This window comes from Notamacropus eugenii, chromosome 4 (genome assembly GCF_028372415.1).
Source record: "Notamacropus eugenii isolate mMacEug1 chromosome 4, mMacEug1.pri_v2, whole genome shotgun sequence".
In the NCBI taxonomy this organism is placed as follows: domain Eukaryota; kingdom Metazoa; phylum Chordata; class Mammalia; order Diprotodontia; family Macropodidae; genus Notamacropus; species Notamacropus eugenii.
In genome coordinates, this window is record NC_092875.1 from 569422 (window position 1) to 589636 (window position 20215).

The window sequence follows — 20215 nt, forward strand, 5'->3', positions numbered from 1 at the left end:
TCCCTAGCCTCTACATCTACTCCCTGCATTCTGGTCTCTCCCCTACTTGTTGAATGCATGTTCAGGCCTCAGTCCACTTTCTGTCTCTTTCTTGTACTCAGTCATCTCTTGTAGTCACCTAATCCTGATGGAACCAGACCAGAACCAGTACTGAAGATTACAGAGGCTTCTTTCTAGGCTCCTGAAAGGTCTCCCACCAGAGGACACATGTGGGCCTCTAACTCCTTGTTCTTTAAACTGATTTGGTGGTCACCTCCAGGAACCTGGGCAATCATCTCCAAGAATGGGGACAGGCATTAGCCACAGAGATTAGGAAAGGTACTTAGACTCATGACTTATAGAAAGTTTAGCCTTGGAAGACTCCTGAGTAAGACAGCAGCCATCTATCCATCTCCTCATATGCAGCCTGGTATACAGAGAGGAAATCATGAAACCAGGCTGCCAGATCCACTACCAATTTAGGCTACATGATTTTAGCTGGGCCCTCACTGGGGCAAGGCAATCCTGGGCCACCTCCCTAACTGATACCTTGTGCCACTTGCCACAACAGCTTTTCCAGATCTTTTCATTCATCCCCAACCATCCATTATGGCTTGCTTCTGCCCCACTCCCAGACACTGAAAAAAAAAACTAGACATTTGTCAAGGGCTATTTTGTCCTCCTCATCTCACATAAATCAGGTGTCTTCTCCTTTTTGACCAAGAGATCACATGGAAACATCATTCTTCTGCTTAATAAAGAAAATCCCCTTACACATGCAAATCATCTCGCTCTACCCCCTCATCTACCTCCATATATTCCTCCTCTACAATTTCCTTTTTTCACTCTATCCACACTAGTGACCTTCTCTCTATTACCACAAATAAAACGACTTCGTGCAAAACCTTAAAGCATTCTCACTTGATCTAAACATCCCCAAGAGATGGGGCCCAATATCTTTCTTCCATTTTATGGTCATTTCCATTTGGTGTCTCCAACTCCTTTCCCTGGCCCTCACTGAAACTTTTTTTTCTGTTTTCTCTTTTTTCTCTACCCCATCACACTGCCCAACACATGGCTACCATTAGACACAAAAAGGTACATTGATGTAAAATTACTCCAGATATATTTCCATTTATCAGTTCTTTCTATGCTGAGAGCATCTTTCTTTGTCTTTATAGCTCATTTGGGCATTTAGAAGAGTCAAAAGAAAAAAGAGAAACTCTCTGCATTCCATTATCCAATTTTATTGTTTAAGTCAAATACATCTTGAAAAATTACCAATATTCTGGAAACTGCTAAAATTTAAAGGACATTTCTTAACCCTCATCCTTCCTGACTTCTCTCCAGGCTCTGACACTGTCAGGCTCCCCCTTCCTACATTTTAATGACATTACTCTCTCCTGGTTCTACTTCTACCATAACCGAAAGGAAACTCATTCTCTTTCCCCCAACCCTCCCAATCTTTTCCATTGCTAATACTACCCAAGTCTTCGTTCCAAGAGTCCAAGCTCCAAATGAAATGCCATGCACACCTAATCAGTTCTCACACATTCACACGCCTGATGCCCATGTTCAATCAGTTCCAAAGTTCTGCTGATTCCACCTTTGTGACATCATTCCATAGACACTGTTCTATCTCAGCGTGGTCACTTTCTTGGTTCAGACCACAGTTACCCCACACCTAACAGAGTGTCACAGGCTGCTGGTTGGCCTAACTGCCTCAATTCTCCCCTCAGTCCAGTCAATCCACCATCATGTTACCAAGTTCATGTTCCTTAAGAATTCACCTGACCATGTCACCATGTACTCAACAGCCTCTCATGGCTCCCCAGCCAAGGTATGAAATATAAATCCGTCTCCAGGGCTGTGAAAGCCCTTCATCACCTATTTCTCTTCTACTCTTCCAGTCTTCTTTCTCCCTTCTGTCCTTCCCTACCCCATATATGTTATAATCCATGTGTATGGTCCTCCTTTCTGTTTCAGGGACAGGACCTTCCACCTCTGGACTCTGTGGGGGTTTTTCTGCCATTCCAGATGCCTACAATGTTCTCACTGGCTTCCCTGAATCCCCAGTTAGAGCTGACCTCCCACAAGAAGCCTTTCCCTGTCCTCCTGAAATTTAGGGCCTTCCCTCTCTTTACTAGCCCAATTCATCCTGTCCATATTGAGTTCCTACATAGCTGTTGGAATGTTCTCTGCACCACCAGACTGTGTGCTCCATGGAGCAGGGAAAGTCCCTTGAATTGATTGATGTGCTTGGTGCTTTGTACTGGGTCTGGAACAGAGTGGACACTTAGAAGCTGGTTGACTTGAAGGTGTAGGAAAGAGCTCATACAGGAGAGCTTAAACCCTTTTATACTTTCAGGAGAATCCCATGCCCCCAAATGCCAAACAATTCCTTTTTTGGGGGATCATAGATTTATCCCTGGAAGGAAGATGAAAGGCCATGGAGTCCAAATACCTCTCATTAAGGATGGAGAAACTGAGGTTTAGTGGTTCAGTGACTGATCTATGAAGACACTGCCTAGAAACATCTAAAAAATTTGGTCTTCCTTCCCCCACATTGAGCACCTGCCTCACCACAAGGCATAACAGTCTCTTGTAACCCCAGCTCCCATATACCTGCTTTCACCTCACTCGCCTGTACAACAGCCCCCCAAACCTTCTTGCGCCAGCATCCATGGTGCTTCCCTTTGCTCAAAATAAGAGATGATGTCTTCTCTGGGAACTGGAAACCCTGGGCATGAGGAGTCAGGAACAAGCATGGAGAGAAAGTTGTCATTCAGTTCTCTTTAGGGAAAGGCGTTCAGACCCACAACTGCTCCATTCCATTATGTTCACACACATGAACCTCTACTCATCCATTAGTGCTTGTAATGTAAGGAACCCAAAAAAGCCTGTGTTACATTATCCTGTTGCACAGCCTGTTCTGAGAAAGAGCCACACCTCATCTTCCCATGCTTTCAAGTCCCACTCTTGTAGAAACTCCTCATTCCAAATTGGGCTAAAAAGGCTTATTATGCAAAACCAGACTAGAGTCCCAGAACAGGAAACTATATAAGCCAGTTTTTGCCCTTTCCCCCTCTCCTGTTCCCCACTCCCTGAAACCTATAGAAACCTTGTGTACTGCTCATTTGAGGCATCTTGGCCTGTTTAGCTGAGAGTCTCCTGCTTGCAAACTGAATAAATCTTAGTTGGTCTAAATTCTACTTCTCAGACAGTCTTTTATTCCTGGCAAAGCCAGGGACATGTAAGGAAGGACCCCAGGGTGGTTCCCAGGACTCCTGAAGGATGGTCTCATAGCATTTCTTTTCTGAGCTTTGGGGAAAAGTCGTGGAGAAGGCCATGGAACCAGCCTGGAATAAAAAAATTTGGTTTTGGTGAAGCTTCTTTATGGAAGGACGGCCTCATGGCATGCTTTCCATTGTCTAGAAATGAGAGGCAGCTGATGGTGCAATGGAGAGAGCCCTGGGCCTAGAGTGAGGTATGCCAGAGTCTAAATTCAGCCTCACACAGTTACTAGCTGTGTGCCACAGAACAAATCATTTCATCTTCATTTGCCTCAGTTTCCTCAAGTGTCAAATGGGTAGAATAATATCACCGAATTTGGAAGGTTATTGTGAGGATGAAGTGATATAACATTGTAAAGAAAGCCCTGGGCCCAGCACCTGGTACACAGTAGGTGGAAACAAATGTTTCTTCCCTCCCTTTATTTCCCACCATCTCTGCTGGAATTTGAGGGCAACAGGAAGGAGGATTCAGGGCAAATGCTAAAGGAGGGACAAGTAGAAGCCATGACTGAAGCTTGTTAAAAGGAGAATATTCTGGATCCTCAACCCATCCCAGAGGCCAGGCTTGTAAGGAGAAGCCACCTGAGCAGCTTTCAAAGACTTGGCAGACCCAATTCCCATCCAGGTGAAGGTCAGACTGAATGACCCAGAGGTTGGCTCCATGTCTCAGTCCTTGCACACTAATTTGAAGCTACCTAAATATGGGAAGCATCAGGAGCATTAAGGAAACCCTCAGGTTCCTTTCCCACAATGCAAAGACTTTCTAGTGGAAACACCAGGCAGCGGCACAGGAGATCAACACTTCTCTCTAATAACTGATAAATGCTCCAAACCCTGTATACATTCCTTTGATGGCAGACTCAGTGTTACCAGAGGAAGTGTCCTTACCCAGGGAGAGCAGGTTCCAGGCATTCTCCAGCATGACCCTCTTGTACAGCTCCTTCTGAGCATGGTCCAAGAGGCCCCACTCCTCCTCGGTGAAGTCCACAGCCACGTCCTTGAATGTCACCAACCCCTAAATCATTAAACATCATCGGATGTAGAGCTGAAGAAAACTTCACAAAGCTGAAGTGCAGAGAAGGGATTTGCCCAAAGGTCAGACTCTTTATGAGAGTCAGAGTCAACCCCTAAAACCATATTCTTTAAGAGCCTAATGGAATTTTTAGAAAGGCATTTCCATGATCATTTGGAATAAAACAGAGAAATATTTTCTTCTGAAATACATCTCCCTGTGGAATCCGGGAGAAAGTTTGTGTTCCATCTGTGAGGTTGGTGGATGTATGGAGGAGCATGAGAGAGGGGATAGGAAATATCTTCTTTATCAAAAGTGATATGTTTAGCCATGGTAAACTCTAGAACTTATTTCCTTTCATATTGAAGGGAGTTATAGAAAGTTGTACTTTAATCCAAAGAACACAGAGACCAAAGCAGAGAACTTATGGATCAGAGGAAGGGGAAGCCAGAGACCAAATTCGTATATTATATATACATAAATATATCTATATACACATATGCCTATGAATGCATGACAATACTTTATATACCAAATAGACATGTACAAGATGATTTGCACGTTGTCTCCTCCATGGGAATGTGAGCTCCTTAGGATTAGGAAATGGATTTTACCTTTTGTGAAAAATGAATATTTTATTTACAATGCAAGGAACAACATGAGCATTTCTATAAGAGCAAAATGTAAGAAATTATCATACATGAAATTGCAAATCTACCATGTACAACTTGACATTCCTCAAATAATATAATGGTTATCAGGTAAATTTCTTTTGTTTCTCCTCTCCCTCTACAACCCTAGAGATGGCTACCATGTATATAAATGTCTGCCTGTATGTATATGTATATGTGCATACACACACATACATGTGTATAAAAATTTTCCATATTTCTACTATTTGTCAGTTCTTTATCTGGATGCAGATAGTGTCACTGTTTACATTTCCTTTATTTTTATTTGGTGCCTTTAGAATAGTCAAAATGACTTATTTGCTCTAACTCTTCTGACACTATGTTGCTGTTACTGTATATGATATTTTCCTGTTCCTGCTCACTTTGCTTTTAACCACTTTGTTCAAGTCTTTCTATCCATTTCTAACATCATTAATTCCATCCTTTCTTCCATCACAACCACGGAGCACAACCTCTTCAGCCTGTCCCAAAATGATGGGGATCACTGCAACGTCCAGGGCTTTGTCACCACAAAGACAGTTGCTATAAACATCCCACTCACATTAAAAGTTATAAACATTATCTGTGAATGTCTTTCCAGTCTTATTTTTACTCACGATGTTCTTTCTCAGGGTCTTTTTTCACTCTATCCCTTTGACTTTATCTTCTCCCCCACCCAGTTACTGCTCCAATTCACCAATGCCTCCAAGAATACCCTGATCCTCTCCTCCAATGTGAATCCACAGAGCCTGAAAATGTGCCCCCATGTTCTCCCTGACTTTCCTAAATCCCAGTCCCCACACCCTCTGAAAACTCCCTCCCTGAGCCTGTTCCCCAATTTTCTCCTCTCCCTACATGCTCAGAAGATTCTACCCACTTCCACATGTACATGTTGGTTCTTTTTCAACTCAGATGAAAGGAAGGCCCCAATATCATCATCCCTCCATCCCGACTTGCTTCCTCTCTCTGGGTTCTTCTTTTCATGCTCCCTCTTTCCAATATCACTTCTCCCCTTTGACTTTTCCTGCCCAGTTTTTTTCTCATTACCCCATCATGCACAATTCAGGCACCATCTTTATTTCAAATTACATTGATGACATGATGACAGTTCTAAGCATACTGTTAACTCTTCCATACATAAACAATAAGCAAACAGTTTGACCTTAATGGGGGCCTTATAAGCAATCTTTAATTTAACGTTTTCCTTATACTTCCTCTGGATCTTTTATATCCAATTTTCCAATGAGTTCTGCTCTGTTTGATCCAAACCTGAAGGTCTACAATTCATCAAACAGCCATTTTTATTTTCATCCAGGATTACACTCACTTTGCTGGTACATTATTTTTGGATGCAATCATAATTCTTCTGTTCTTTGAAATGTCATGTCCCAAGACCTTCTGTCTGTTAGAGTGGAATCTGCTGGTTCTTGGGAAATCCTCACTAGATTTCCACAGGATTGGAATGATTTTTTTCTCATTGTTTTCAATATTTTCACCTGAACCTGGGAACTTTGAGACTAGGCTATGACATTCATGTAAGTTTTTCTCCATTATATCATATTATATTTCTGCTATTATTATATGCTTTAATCCTTACAAATACCCTTTTACTTGGAAGTGGTCACCTGTTTCCAAGTTACTATATGTACAGCATGTGTGTGGCCAAAGAGCTTGAAATCTGATGGTCTTCCATTTCATTTTCTTTTATCTCTATTACAAGTGTAGGATTCACTTTATCAAAGACAATTGGCCAGGACTTATGAAAATGGAAAAAAGACACTTCAATTTTAGAATTCACAGATCATCTCTGGAAAAAAAACCAGTGCATGCATTCAGGGAAGATGGCAGCATGGGTCAGGAATTTCTAGGCTCTCTGGATTTCCTCCACAGAGAGAAAATTACCATAAAATGAAAATAGAGAAGCAAAAACAAAGGGGTAAAGCAGCTGGAGGACAACTTGAGAGGACCTCAGAGAAGACTCTGGGGGCTGAGGGCAGTGTAGACATTTCAAGGCCAACTCCACTGCACTACCAAACAGCAGTCCCAGAGGGAAGCAGACCAGGCCTCTAGAACTTTCACCTCCAGAATCTGAACTCACAAACTTTCACCTATGGAACAGCAGAAGTTGAGTGAGGGAAGACAGATGGACTCTGTAATGACTCTAGAAGGCAAGCCTGGCAGTGCTGCCCACACATAATCCTGGGCTGTGGCTGTGGGCAAGGAGGAGTGACCAACGTCCAGTGAGTGTGGTACCACAGGAAGAAGGAACATTTTCAGGACAGTGTGACTTGGGCTCCAGGTGGGCGGAAGGGAGGAATCCCAGAGGCTGAGCCTCCAGAGAGAATGCAGAACACAAGAGTAAGGAGGACCTGAGACCTAGTAGCCACTAAATTTGGATTAAAACTTGATTGTAGTCAAAGGAAGCTGATTAAAAAAAATAAGAGAAATGAAACATAAAAATGAGGAGGGAAAGGAAGAAGAACCTGATCACTGATGACTCCTTGGGTATAAAAGAAAGTCTGGATGACATTCAGAAGAAGATGTCAAGTGGGTGACAGACCAAAAAGAAATCCTGGAGGAACTGAAAAAGGAGTTAAAAAATCAAAGAAGAGAGAATGAGGAAAAATAGGAGAAAATCAACAGAACTCAAGAAAATTGTAATAAATAATTCTAAGTCAAGTCAAACAGAATGAGGAAAAATTAGAAAAAAAAAGAAAATCAAGTAGATTGTGGAAAAGAAAGTCAAGCAATTGGAACAAGACATATAAAACTGTAAGGAAGAAAATAAAGAGGATTTCCAAAACCAAATGTAAGACAATGAGTAAAAATTGGAAAAAAAAAGAAAGTCATTCAAGAAAATGATGAAAAGAAATCTAACTAATTAGAAAAAGGGATACGAATTCCAAAAGAAGAAACTAACTCCTTGAAAACTGGTATTTGCCAAGTAGAGTTGAATGATGTGATAAGACACTAAGATGTAATAAAAGTAGAAAAAAGAGAAAAGAATCTGAAACACATCCTTAGGAAAACAACTGATCTGGAGAACAGATGAAGGAGAGACAATGTCTGAACTTCCAGGCTACGTTAAAGTTATGGTCAAAAGAAGAATCTCAGTACGGTTTTACAAGAAGTTATTAAGGACAATTGCCCTGAAGTTCTACAACAAGAAGGGAAAGTGGAGATGGAAAGAATCCACTGATCACACCCAAAAGGATCATGGGAAGAAAATTCACAGGCATGTCAGAGCTCAGATTCCAAATTCCCAGGTTAAAAAGGAAAGATAATCAGGGAAAAAATTTCTTTAAGATTTATCATCAGTAAATGCTTTGATTTGTATACCTATCTTATAGACCCAGGGTCTCAAAAGATGTTCTCTGTGCAAAGGGCTCAAGAGGGAAAAAAGTTTAAGAAGCCCTGTTCCAGAACACTCTGGAACCCAGGATGCTGTAGGTGACTGATCCTGCAGATGGGAGTTTAACAACATCGGGGGAAAGTGGATATTCCAAAAAGAAGAGGAGAAGGAAACATTTCTGGAAAGAAAACCAGAAAGGAAGAGATTATTTGCTTCTTAATGCCCCACACTAAAGAAATGCAGGAGCAGTAAACAAATGTGGACTAGAACAGACAGATCAGGAAAATATTCCTTTCTGAAAGTACACAGGCACGCAGGGAGGAAGGAGAAACCCTGCGGGAGGTTAGAGTGCAGAGGATGGTAGGAGGTATCATGGACAGAGCCTTCTGACATCCTGCCTGCAGGAGAAGGTCCACTGGTGGCCCTACAGGACAACCAGGGGACATACAGGAAAGGGTGGAGGAGGAGACAGCCCAGGGAGAAGAGAGTGATGTGACAAGGTCTCCTCAAGGACTAGAAATGGTCAATCCATTTCCATAGACATTTATAAAGCACCTATCATGTGCCAGGCACAATGATAAACACTGGGGGTAGAAAAAGAGGCAGAAGGCAGTCCCTGCCCTCAAGGAGGTCAGCATCTAATGTGCGAGACACCAAGCAAACCAATATATCCAAAGGAAGCAAGGCTGGGACAAACAGGCCGGGACTGGAAGAGGGAAGGAGAAAGGATGAAGAGGGTTAGGGAAGGCTTCCTGGGGCTTTGTAGTTGTTGGAGGGGACTTAAAGGAAGACAGTGAGGTCAGTAGTCTGAACTGGGGAGGGAGAAGATTCCAGGCTTGGGGAAAGCCATTGAAAGCGCCTAGAGCTGAGAGAAGGCACGAGGGCAGGGCCACTGGAGTAAGGGTATATGTTGGGGCAGGATGGGTTATAAAGGGCTTTGACTGGTAGTGAGAGTATTTTCTGTTTGATCCTGGAGGCAATAAATAGGGAACTGCGGGAATCTGTTTGGGAGGGCAATGACCTGATCAGAGCTGCACTGCAGGAAATGATTAGGGGCTGAATGAGGAATGGCTTGGAGGTGGCAGAGCTATGAGAGGGGCAGACCCACCAGTAGGCTATCCCAATAGACCAGGCATGAGGCAATGGAGACGTCCATTAGAACGGTGGTAGGGAGAGGAGAGAAAGGGCAGAGTCTAGAGATGATGCCAAGGTGAAACTAATAGGCCTTTGCACCATACTGGATAAGTGGGTGAAGAGATACAAAAGAGGCTGGGATGACTCTGACAGAAAACTGTTTACAAAATGACAAAAATACCAGATATAACGTGGGTTGCCCCTCCCTTAAATGATCCCTGTAATGCCAGCATTTCAGTCCTGTCCTTACCTTCGGGCTCTTAAGACATTTACTTTGGATCAGGTTGAGCTGAACCACACATTAAGGTGACCCCTCTCCAGGGACACTGCCTTGTGGGGAGCCCAGCCCAAGCTAGATCTCAGCTTCTAGTGTCCTTCCTCCCTGACACTGGGATTCATGGCAGGAAGGGCAGAGCAGCTGGAATGAGGTGGCTGCCAAGGGCCCTTGGGGTCTCAGGACCAGGGCTTGCTACCTCATACTGCCTCCTCCCTCTGTTCTCCTAAAACTATAAAAACTTTTTGATGGGTATATTTGGTGGGGAAACATACCTGGCATCCCCAGGATGGTAGGTTTGCTACCCTGTTATCTCAGTGTAAGGTGTTTTATTCCTCAACTCATTCCTTTGCTTTCTTTCAGGACTTGACAACTACTAGGTGATGATGGAAAGATAGTGTTGCCTTCTACAGTAATAGGGAAACTAGGAGTGTGTGTGTGTGTGTGTGTGTGTGTGTGTGTGTGTGTGTGTGTGTGTGTGTGTGTGTAATGTCTGGGGTAGAAATAACAAGCTCTGTGTTGAATACATTGAGTTTAAGATATCTAAGGGCCATCCAGTTGGAGATATATGGTAGGCAACTAGGGATACAAGACTGGAAGTCAGCAGAGAGACTGGGGCAGGAAAGGTTCTTGTGAGAGTCATCAGCACAGAGATAGTGATGATGTTGATGGGAGCTGATGAAATCACCAAGGAAAGTAGTACAGAGGGAAAAGAGGAGAGGACCAAGGCTGGACCCCCAAGGGACCCCTATGGTCAGAGGGTTTGAGCCCAGGAAGACCCAGAGGAGACAGAAAAGAAGTAGTCAGATAGGATAGAAGAAAACCAGGAGACAGTGGGATCCTAAAAGCCTGGAAGAAAGAGAAGATCAAGGAGGATAAAGTGTCCAACAGCATCAGAGGCTGGAGGGAGGTCAAGGAGAAGGAGGGTGGAGAAGGTCACGTGACCTCTTTGATTTTAAATAGAGAAGAGCACAGGAGAGGAGGTGAGGGGGAGGGGAAAGTGGAGAAAGAAAGGAGATCTGGCTGTGAAGGTGAGAGGGGAAAAGGTGTGTCCCACCTAGGGGAGAGGAGAGCATGGTCCAATGCAAACTGCCCTAGTCCAGATTGGGCCCAGAAAGAATGTGCTGGGGCAGCTTCTGGACCTCTCAGCCCACACATGATACAGGGTCCAGTCACTATTTAGAATGAGATTACAGGGGTCCCTCTGCTGGCTCTGGGGGCTGGACCTGTGGTTTTGACCATGCTCTAATCTGGGTGCCAGGCCTGCTTGACAATCTCAGTATGAGGAGGAGCACACCACAGCTTGGGACCCCTTGCGGGGGAACCCTCCTCACAGTTCCCGGGCAGAAAGGAATGCTTGTGGTCACTCCCAGATCAGAGCATAGGCCAGGAGAGAAGTCAGCCCACCCCTCCTTAGTTCCTACCACCTTTCAGCAGAACTGAAAACTTGCAGTGTGTTGGGGTTGGAAGCTCAATACCTTGTGGACAGTCTCGGGCGGGTAAAGGTGGGAACTTCTAAATCTTAGAGCTCTCACGAGACCCCCCCAGGAAACGGCTGGGAATCGAGGTGAACCGAGCTATCTCCTGTATTTCCGCCTCTTCCCGTGAGAAACGTGATGGGAGAGAGATCTCCCCGCCCTCGAGATTGTCCCGGATTGGAGCACACCTAGCTACCTAACAGCACGGTATTTAGATGCAAACTATGCTGCTGGAGAGTTAAGTAGGATCAGGGAAGCCTGAAAGCTCTCTTAGCACGTGAGGAGCCAAAGAGGACACAAGGCTCCGCTTTTCTTCTTCTCCTTCTCTCCCCTCCCCCTCTCTCCCCACTTGTACTTCTACTTCCAATCTCTTATTGTAAGATCTTTGCCTCCTTGGGAGATTCTTCTATCCCTCCTAAGGAAGAATCCCCTGCACTTGTAACTAGACCCTGAAATAAAGCTCAACCCTTGTTCGACTCTGGAACGTCCTTTCTCTCATACGAGCATCCGGTTTGGCCAACCGAAGACCTCGGGAGGTGAGGTAAGAAGACTCGGGTAGCCCACAGGCCTCTAGGCCAGGCAGCAGTGAGCCCTCCACGCTGAAAGCAAAGCCCAACTTCAGTAGAGTTAAAAGGCAAGGAATCAGCTGGAAAAATGAGCAAATAACAGAAAAAAAAATTCTGAGTATAGAAAGTTACTGTGGTGACAAGGAAGATCAAAGCACACCGAGAGGACAACCGAGTCACAACCCAACATCCAAAGCCTTCAAGACAAATGTGTACTGGCCTCAGGGCACAGAAGAGCTGAAAAGGGGTTTGAAAAATCAATTAGGAGAGGGAGAGAAAAAGATGGGAAAAGAAATAAGGGATGGCAGACAATCATTAAAAGAGGCAACAGCTTAGCAAGGGAGGCACAAAAAATACTGAAGAAAAGAGCTTCTTAAAAGGTAGAATTTGCCAGATGGGAAGTTGGGACAAAAGTTCAGTGAAGAAAATAATCCTTAAAAATCAGAATTGAGCAAGTTGAAGCTAGAAACTCCAGGAAACATCAACAAAACAATCAAACAAAATTTAAAAAAAGGAAAAGAAAAATGTCAGGCAATGCGAAATGCCTTGCCAATGGCTCTCTCCCATGACTGCAAAGTTCTCAGCCCCAACCCTAACCCAAACCCTACATGCCTGCTCTGGGCTTCCTTAAAGGCTCAGCTAAAATGGCACTTTCTGAAAACAATGATTTTCCTGGTCCCCCAAATTGCTGGAGCCTTCCCTCTCAGAGTTAACACCACTTCATACAGTGCAAAGTTCGCTTGTACACAGCTTCTGAGTTGTTGGAGCAGCTAGATGGAACTAGGGATAGAATGCTGACCCTGGACTCAGGAGATCCTGAGCTGAAATCTTGCCTCACACATTAGCTGTGTGACCCTAGATGAGTCATTTAACCCTGCTTGTCCCAGTTTCTGCATCTGTAAAATGAGCTGGAGAAGGAAATGGCAAACCACTCCACTGACCTTGCTAAGAAAACTCCCCAACCAAAGTGCCAATGAATCAGTTTTACTAAAAGCAGCAGAGAGCAGGGCAGTGTTGTTAATACCTTATTCAATTTCATGCCTACATCTGTAAAGAAATGCTCCATGAGGACCATACTGGCAGCTTCATAGACCATGGTGTATGTCTCTGGCAATAGCTTCTTGGGCTGACGTCTGGGCACAGATTGCACTTACCTGGGGAGGGTGGCTGTGTCTCCCAGGGGCCATTCCCTCTGGGTACAGACTCCTTGCTGGGGCCAGGCCTGGGTCCTGTGCAGACTGAGCTGGGCAGGGAGAAGGATCCCAGAGGGGGAGAGGTCTTCCTCTTCACTTCCTACACACCAGGCTGGCCTACAGGGATTCACAAGAGTGATGCCCCACAGCAGTCACAAAGGCCCTGGCACCATCCTCAGGGGAGAGACTCCACTCTACATAGAAAAGGAAGAAGAAGGGAGGGTCAGGGTTGGAAATGGAGATGGTCTGACAAGGAAGACTACTGCCCTCCCTCTCTTACTCCTTGTCTCCTTTCCCCCTTCCCTCTATCCTCCCACAGAGACCCAGGACACAGAGGCAGCTTGGGATCCCAGATGAGATGAGAAAAGTCAGAGGTTCAGTGGCACCTCAGGCAGAGCTCCCCCTCCACATGGTCGTCTGCCTGCCCTGCATTCCCTCTGCCTGACTCACACACATGTTATCTAGACTACAGACTGACTGCTTGATCTAGGAGAGAGGGAAGGTAGGGGAGGTTGAGGAGGTGGAGGGCTCTTGAATGATTAGGGGAAGCCTGAGGCTGGGAGACAAAATACAGTCCGGGATTCAGCCCCCTGGCATGGGACCTGAGGCAGGGCAGCAGGAGGCATGGGGAAGGGGAGCAGGGGTAAGGTCTGGGAGGCAAGACCATCTAACATAGCTCATGGAGGGAGGTCAAGGACACTAGAGGGACAGAAAGGATCCAGGGGGACACTGAGCCTGGGGAAGCAAGATGACTGTGTCCTGGGGTCTCATGGGAGCTGGGGAGAACTGTTGGGATACTCTGGTAGAGCTTAGGCTTGGAATCCCTAAAGAGAGACTGGAGAGAGGGAGCCACATGCCTGGGTTCTGACAAGGAAGCAGCCCCAGAGCCATGGGTGCAGAGAAAGGGGGCCAGGAAAGAGCTTTTGTACCTGTGTCCAGGCCTGGGTATGTAGGAAAGAAGGTTGGATTCTTGGATCTCCAAAAGGGGCTGGATCTGAAGGTAAGAGAAGGGAATTTCTAACCACGTGGTTAGAGATTAGGGGACTGGGAGACAGAACATGAGGGTGGATAGGAGGCTGAAATCAGGACTCCCAGAATCCTTTGGGCAAAGTCTACAGTCTGGAAAAGTGTTATCCAATGGTAAATCTTGGGAAGGTGAGGCAGGAATTTAAGAAGTGATGGGGAGTCTGGGACAGTTGTAGGGGCAGGGAGCTCATCAAGAATCCAGACTTCGGGGGAAGGTGTGCTCCTGGCAGGCCTGGAGGACACTCACCATGAAGTCTGATGAGGAGAAGGAGACTGAATTGCATTGGCAACAGGGGAAGCCAGGAAATGGGGAAGTGGGGGAGGAGGCGCCATGCTCTGGCTCAGCCCTACCTGGGACCCGCAGGCACAGAGCTGGCGTCCGGAAAGCAGAGCGATCTCAGCACCACAGGAAAGGAGAGCGATCTCAACTGCAAGAGGAAGGCACAGGAATCCTGGCTCCGGGGAAGGCAGAGAGAGCACAGAGCCAAGCAAAGGAAGAGATCTGAAGTGGAGGGAGAGCCGAGCATTCTGGGCTCAGACACTTCCTGCTCCTGTCCAGCCCACTCTGGGAGGGTCCCCTCATCCCCAGCAGCCCCGCCCCCTCCAACCCTCCAGCCCCCCAGTGACGGCTGAGCCCATTCTTCCCATCACACCCAGGGCTAGGGCTCAGAGATCCTGCCTGCCTCCCCTCCCTAAGCCCTGCCCCGCATCCCATGCAATGCCTTCTCCAGTGCCGTGATCCCTTCTCTGCCCTAAACTCCACCCAGGCCTCCAAACTCCACCCCGCTATGACCAAACTGCACCTGCCCCACCAACATCCGTTAGAGCTCCTCCTCTCGGTGTCTCCACCCCCTCCCCTCCCCCTCCCTCAACTCACTCCCTCCTCCCCTGAGAAGAAAGACTGGCAGGATAAAACTGGCACCAGACTCCCTGAAAGTAATACTGCATCTACAGAGGAAGGAGGAGGCAGAGAGGGCAGGCTTGGAAAGGAAGATGCTCTGAACAGGAGGGCTCCTTCCCTCCCTCTGCTCCTTCTCTTCTGTCCGCCTCCCTTCCCCATCCTTCTGTAGAGACCCAAGAGGCACAGGGGACTTGGGGATCCTAGATGGGAAGAGACCAGTCAGAGCCTCAGTGAACCCTGAGTCAGAGCTGTCCCTCCACCTAGTACCCTGCCCTCCCTGCGTGGAGAACCGAGGGTGAACCACATTGTGTAAGGGGGAGTGGCTGCCCCACTGGGGACCAACTGGCCAGTCCCAGTTACACTATGATGCTATTACCTTCCTTCCTTCCCTTCCTTCCTTCCTTCCTTCCTTCCTTCCTTCCTTCCTTCCTTCCTTCCTTCCTCCTTCCCTGATGGGGACTCATATCCTGACTACAAGTGTTCTGTCCAGAGGAATATAAATTTTAATTGATTAAACCAGCCTTCAGTCTCTAAATGGATACTGCCTCAGACAAACTGAGACCTGGGAAAGACTTTAGCTTAAAAAATCAAGGACTCTCACTTCTTTCAGGACCATCAACAGTTGTCCAATTTAGGGAGGTTTCTCCTAGACCCAAGAGCCCCCCAGTGCCTAGCCCCAGAAGCCCCAGGATGAGCCCTTTCCTCCATTATCACCCTACATCAGGACCTCAGGACCCAGCTTGCCTCTCCTTCACAAGTCCTGCCTTCCATGTAACTAGGACATTGTTGTCCAGTAGCTTTGGCCCTGTGCAGCACTTCCCTGACCCCACTTGGGGTTTTCTTGGCAAAGATACTGGAATGATTTGCATTTTCTTCTGTAGCTCATTTGAGAGATGAGAAAGCTGAGGCAAATAAGGTTGAGTGACTTAGCCAGGGTCACCCAGCCAGAAGGTTCCTGAGGCCTGATCTGAACTCTGGAAGAGTTTTAGACCCAGTACTCTATTCACTAGGCCACCTAATCACCCACTAGGAGCTTTACTAATGCTAATTAAATAACTGACTCAAAAAGAAGTGGTTGGGTTTTATTGCAAATACTAAATGCCTTTGATCACTTTAATACTTTAAAGTCTTTCTTTTTTTTGTTAAAAATCATCTTTTCTCTACCCTTTCTACCTAAAGCACTGCCTGATTATAATCCAGTCTCTTGGACACTCACAAATCTCAGGAGAACATCTACATAATATGTGTGTCCATGTGTTTGTTGCGTGCGTGTGTGTGTGTGTGTGTGCCTTATTCAGAATGTCACTAACAAGGACCCTGATGATTCTGTCAACAGAATCAAATGAGCTAAAATGTACAAGGTGCCTGGCACACAGTAGGTACATATAACCATCCCCACCTGCTTTCCTGTCTTCTTACACCTCACTCCTCCCTTCCTCCTCCTCCTGATCTCTGACCCAGGGACACTGGCCTCCTGGATGAGGTTTCACCAAGACCTGATCTCCTGACTCTGCTATCCCCCATGTAGGAAATGTTCTCCCTCTCTTGACAGGGTGTCTTTAGCCCCACCCCTTGCTTTTGGTTTTACAGCTGTTCAAGGAGGACTACCACTTCTGGTGTGAGGCCTTGCTGAGTCGTTTTCCAACTCCTTGGGTGTCTACCTGTCACACAACTCTCCCATGTGGCCCCAAGAAGCTGTAGCATGCCCAGTGTCCATACGTGGTAAACTCCTTCTTGCTGAACCAGTTTTGAGGGTATTGAAAGGCCAGAAACCCATGGGTGAGGGAGGGGCTGCCAACCTCAAGCAAAAGAACTACCCCTCATCCATCCAGGAATGGGCAAATAAAAATAATTTCTTCCAAAGGTCATGAAGGCAACTGAAGCAGGCTCTAGAGAGCACTGGGAGCTTGGGCAGACATGGAAGATGCCAAGGTCATACACTGCACCCTGGCCATGCCCAGTCCAAGCTTCCTAGTGACCCCACCTCTAAGCCATGGTTGAGGGAGAGATCTTCTCTGCCTGTCCCCCTCCCTTCCCTTCCTCATTCGGCTTCCCTTCTCCATCCCATTCCCAGTCAGGGAGCTCTGCCCTCTACCTCTCTATAGCTCCACACTCTTCAGAGCTGGTCTGTGTGCCTTCTTAAAGTGTAATTGCTGCCCCATTTCCTGTGCTCATTGTGGTCCTTTTTTTTTTTTTCAAGGTTTTTAAAAAGTTTATTAAATTTCATTACCTATTCTGCTGCAAGGTTGAAGCCTCATCTGTAAAAATACCTTCAGCCAAGCAGTTTATTGAAATTAAGTTGGTATCGTACAGCATCTGACACCAGTCAGCTAACCAATCTCAGTAAATTATTCCCATGGACAGAAAACCAAATGTATTCTGAACACAACTGGTGATGGATGGAGTTGGCCATTATACCATTACTGATTTAAGGCTTTTTACAGATAAAATTCTAGCTCTGAAGTACACGGTCTTAGAATTCATTTTTGCCAAACATGATGCGATGAATTCAGAACCAGACACACTAATTTGAAATTACAAGGAAGAAGTTGTGCAAAAGGTGCAAATAGTAAAAAGCATTTTTATCCAGTCATTCTGAGTAGTTAAGATTCTTTTCCATGCCATGGTGTTGTTTCAGAAGTGTTAAAGTTGCTAATCTTCCATATACCCCTAATTTAGGACAAAACTATATTGGGCTGTATTCTTGTGCTAATTTATTTGGGGGTCCAATGTTCAATCCTCAATAGATTTTATGTATCTCTCATATGCATCCTCACTCATCAGTTCATCAAGTTCTGAAGGGTTGCTCAGAGTCATCTTAATCAGCCAACCATCTTCATAACAAGGTTTGTTGACAAGTCCTGGGTCTTCTGCAAGAGCTACATTAATTTCAGTTACTTCTCCTGATAGAGGAGAATAGAGTTCACTGGCAGCTTTCACACTTTCCAAAGCTCCGAACTCATCTTGTTTGTTCAATTTTGTTCCAACTTCTGGAAGACTACAATAAACTATATCTCCCAATGCTTCCCGCGAGTCGCAGGGCGCTGGTGCAGAGGCCCCGGGAGGCGGCGGCCGCGAGGAAGGGAGGGGAGCCCGGGCCGGGGCGGACCAGCAGGCGCGCGGGGCCGGCTGCGAGGGAGGCCGGGGATCCGGAGGTCTCAGCCCCGACCACCGCCCACAGGGACGAGGCCGCGACCCGCACGCTCCTGGCCGCTCGCAGCGCCATCTTCTCCGGGGGCGGCCTCATTGTGGTCCTTTTCAGTGAGTACACAAATGGTAAGGTGTGTCTGTAACCCTGCCCCCATTTTATAAATTAGTAATTCACAGGGGCATTGGATGAAGGCAGGAGAACTGAACCTCTAACCTTGAGCTGAGGGCAGGGTTCTAGAACACCTGGGGTCCTATAGGAGAGGTCTGAAGAGAGAGACAGCAAGCTCCCATGATAAAATGGGGGGTGGTGCTCTGGGGCATTTGGGATGTGATTGGGAGTCTGGTCAAGACCAGGGATAGGGACCCAGGCAGTACCTAGGCTTGGAGGGACAGCCATGGAGAATGGTCAGCAGGACATAAGAATGGGAAAACGAGGCCCAAAGGAAGGGGAGCCAGCAGGACCCTGGTGCTTTATAACATCCTGGTACAGGTCTACCTGGGATATGTTCCTGAAGAACTGGATTCTATAAGGAGAGTTATCTCAGCTCCCAGGCTTTGTGTTTATAGCCAGTTTACTGAGGATGGGTCTTCCCAGTCCTAAAGAGGCCCCTCCTGTCAGATCCCTGAACCCCAGGATCAACCTTTTCTTCCAATGGCACATTGCATTAGTACCTCAGGACCCTGCCTGTGTCTCCTGCCCAAGTCCTGCCCTGCACCCCAAGGAATGCCCAACCCTATCTCCACTTACTCTGACCCAGGGCCTCTGTCCTCGTGGCTCATCCTTGGTCAACAACTTCCATATCCTGACACTGTTCTTCCAATGGTGGCCTCCTATAATTACTTCCTCTTCTCACCTCAGACCCCTGGCTTCAGTCTTCTTAGCCAAAATCTCATCTTCTGAAATGAGTCTTTTTTGGAATCTAACACTCTTAGAGCTCTGTCTCTGAGAGCCCTAGCCATCTTCCTGCATAGACTCCTCCTTGGCCTCCAAACTCCACCCCAGGGCTGGGATTCCACCTGGGCCCCAAGCCCCTCAACCTGGTCATCCCTGAGAACTCTGTCTCCTCCATCCCTCCAGCACCTCTCTTACCCCTCCTGCTCTGGGGCTCAGATCCTTCAGAGAGCCAGGGTAAAACCTGGTCAATAGACCAGCTGAAATTCATGGGCTCCATAACTGAAAGTCCTGACAGCCAATGGCCCTTAAGAAACTGAGATTCTCTATGGTACCATTTATACGTGTAAGTCCAGATTTGATGGGACTGAGTTTGTCACAACCATGTGGTACCATTTAAAGTTACATGTCTGTTGCTATTAGGATAATTGTGATATCTGACCTTGTATTGGTAAGACAGACCTGAATGTAAAATATATGTATTTCATGATGGTGATCTATTTATAAATGTCAATATAAGAAATAAAAGTGTAATTGGATCTAAAGTCTGCTACAGCGGCCAATGAATGCAATCTGTCCATGGTGTCAAACTGATAGATGTATGAAGTGATGTTCTATGTAACATCCTTAGGACATTCATTCAACTAAATCAGTGTCATCTGAGTGTCCGTAACTATCTCATACAGTAAAGCCAGATTGTCATTTATTATCTTGTATTCCTTCTTGTTTGGGAATCTGGGGAAAGCAGAGTATATGAAATACTCCTAATAAAAATCATTTCTGAAGGGTGATGCAGTTATAACCTTAGTAACTTAACTTTTCTCTAGAAATACTGAATTAAGCTACTCAACAGGGGGGTAACAATGCTTAACAACATAAGTATTTTATTGGCCATGCTTTGTTTTAAAATAGATAATGATTACATTGTTTGGGGAAAGGAGAAAAGAGCTTGAAAATTATCCTTTACTGGGAACTTCTTTGGGTCTTAAAAGGTACCTTCTAACTTTCTCTTTGATTAATGTCATAAAATCTTGTCAGCTCTAGGGAAGACCTTACTAAAAGAAGGCTGCCCAATTCTGACCAAGACCTCTCAGAATCCAAGGTGGTGGGGGTTTGAAGTTTATTTCTAATACAGAAACAATATCCACCTGGTAGATTGACCACTGATGATGAAAGTTATAAAACTGTATCTAGAAGAGCACATAGGGAAGTTAAACCTCCGGGTCACCTTAGTCTCAGCAGACCCTAGCCTCCAACTCTCACTCTAACCCTTGGATTCTGACTCTACCCCTAA

At 46.0% G+C, this 20215-nt stretch overlaps 1 protein-coding gene, 1 long non-coding RNA gene and 1 pseudogene across 2 annotated transcripts in view; 1 reads left to right on the forward strand and 2 right to left on the reverse strand.

The window, feature by feature from the left end:
• LOC140502779 (uncharacterized) overlaps positions 1–14430 on the reverse strand; it is a 58462-nt gene extending 44032 nt beyond the window's left edge. Inside the window, 5 exon segments of the mRNA XM_072606777.1 lie at positions 2624–2719; positions 4161–4287; positions 12914–13146; positions 13882–13946; positions 14330–14430. Of these exon segments, the coding sequence (XP_072462878.1) occupies positions 2624–2719; positions 4161–4287; positions 12914–12946 (256 nt within the window). The 5' untranslated portion in view covers positions 12947–13146; positions 13882–13946; positions 14330–14430.
• Positions 1531–14427, forward strand: LOC140502782 (uncharacterized). The gene is made up of 3 exons (XR_011966564.1): positions 1531–1819; positions 13272–13454; positions 14343–14427. It is a non-coding gene; the product is annotated as an uncharacterized lncRNA (long non-coding RNA).
• Positions 14431–17442: 3012 nt separating the features above from the next.
• LOC140502767 (glycine cleavage system H protein, mitochondrial-like) lies at positions 17443–18127 on the reverse strand (annotated as a pseudogene).
• Between the last annotated feature and the right edge of the window lie 2088 nt (positions 18128–20215).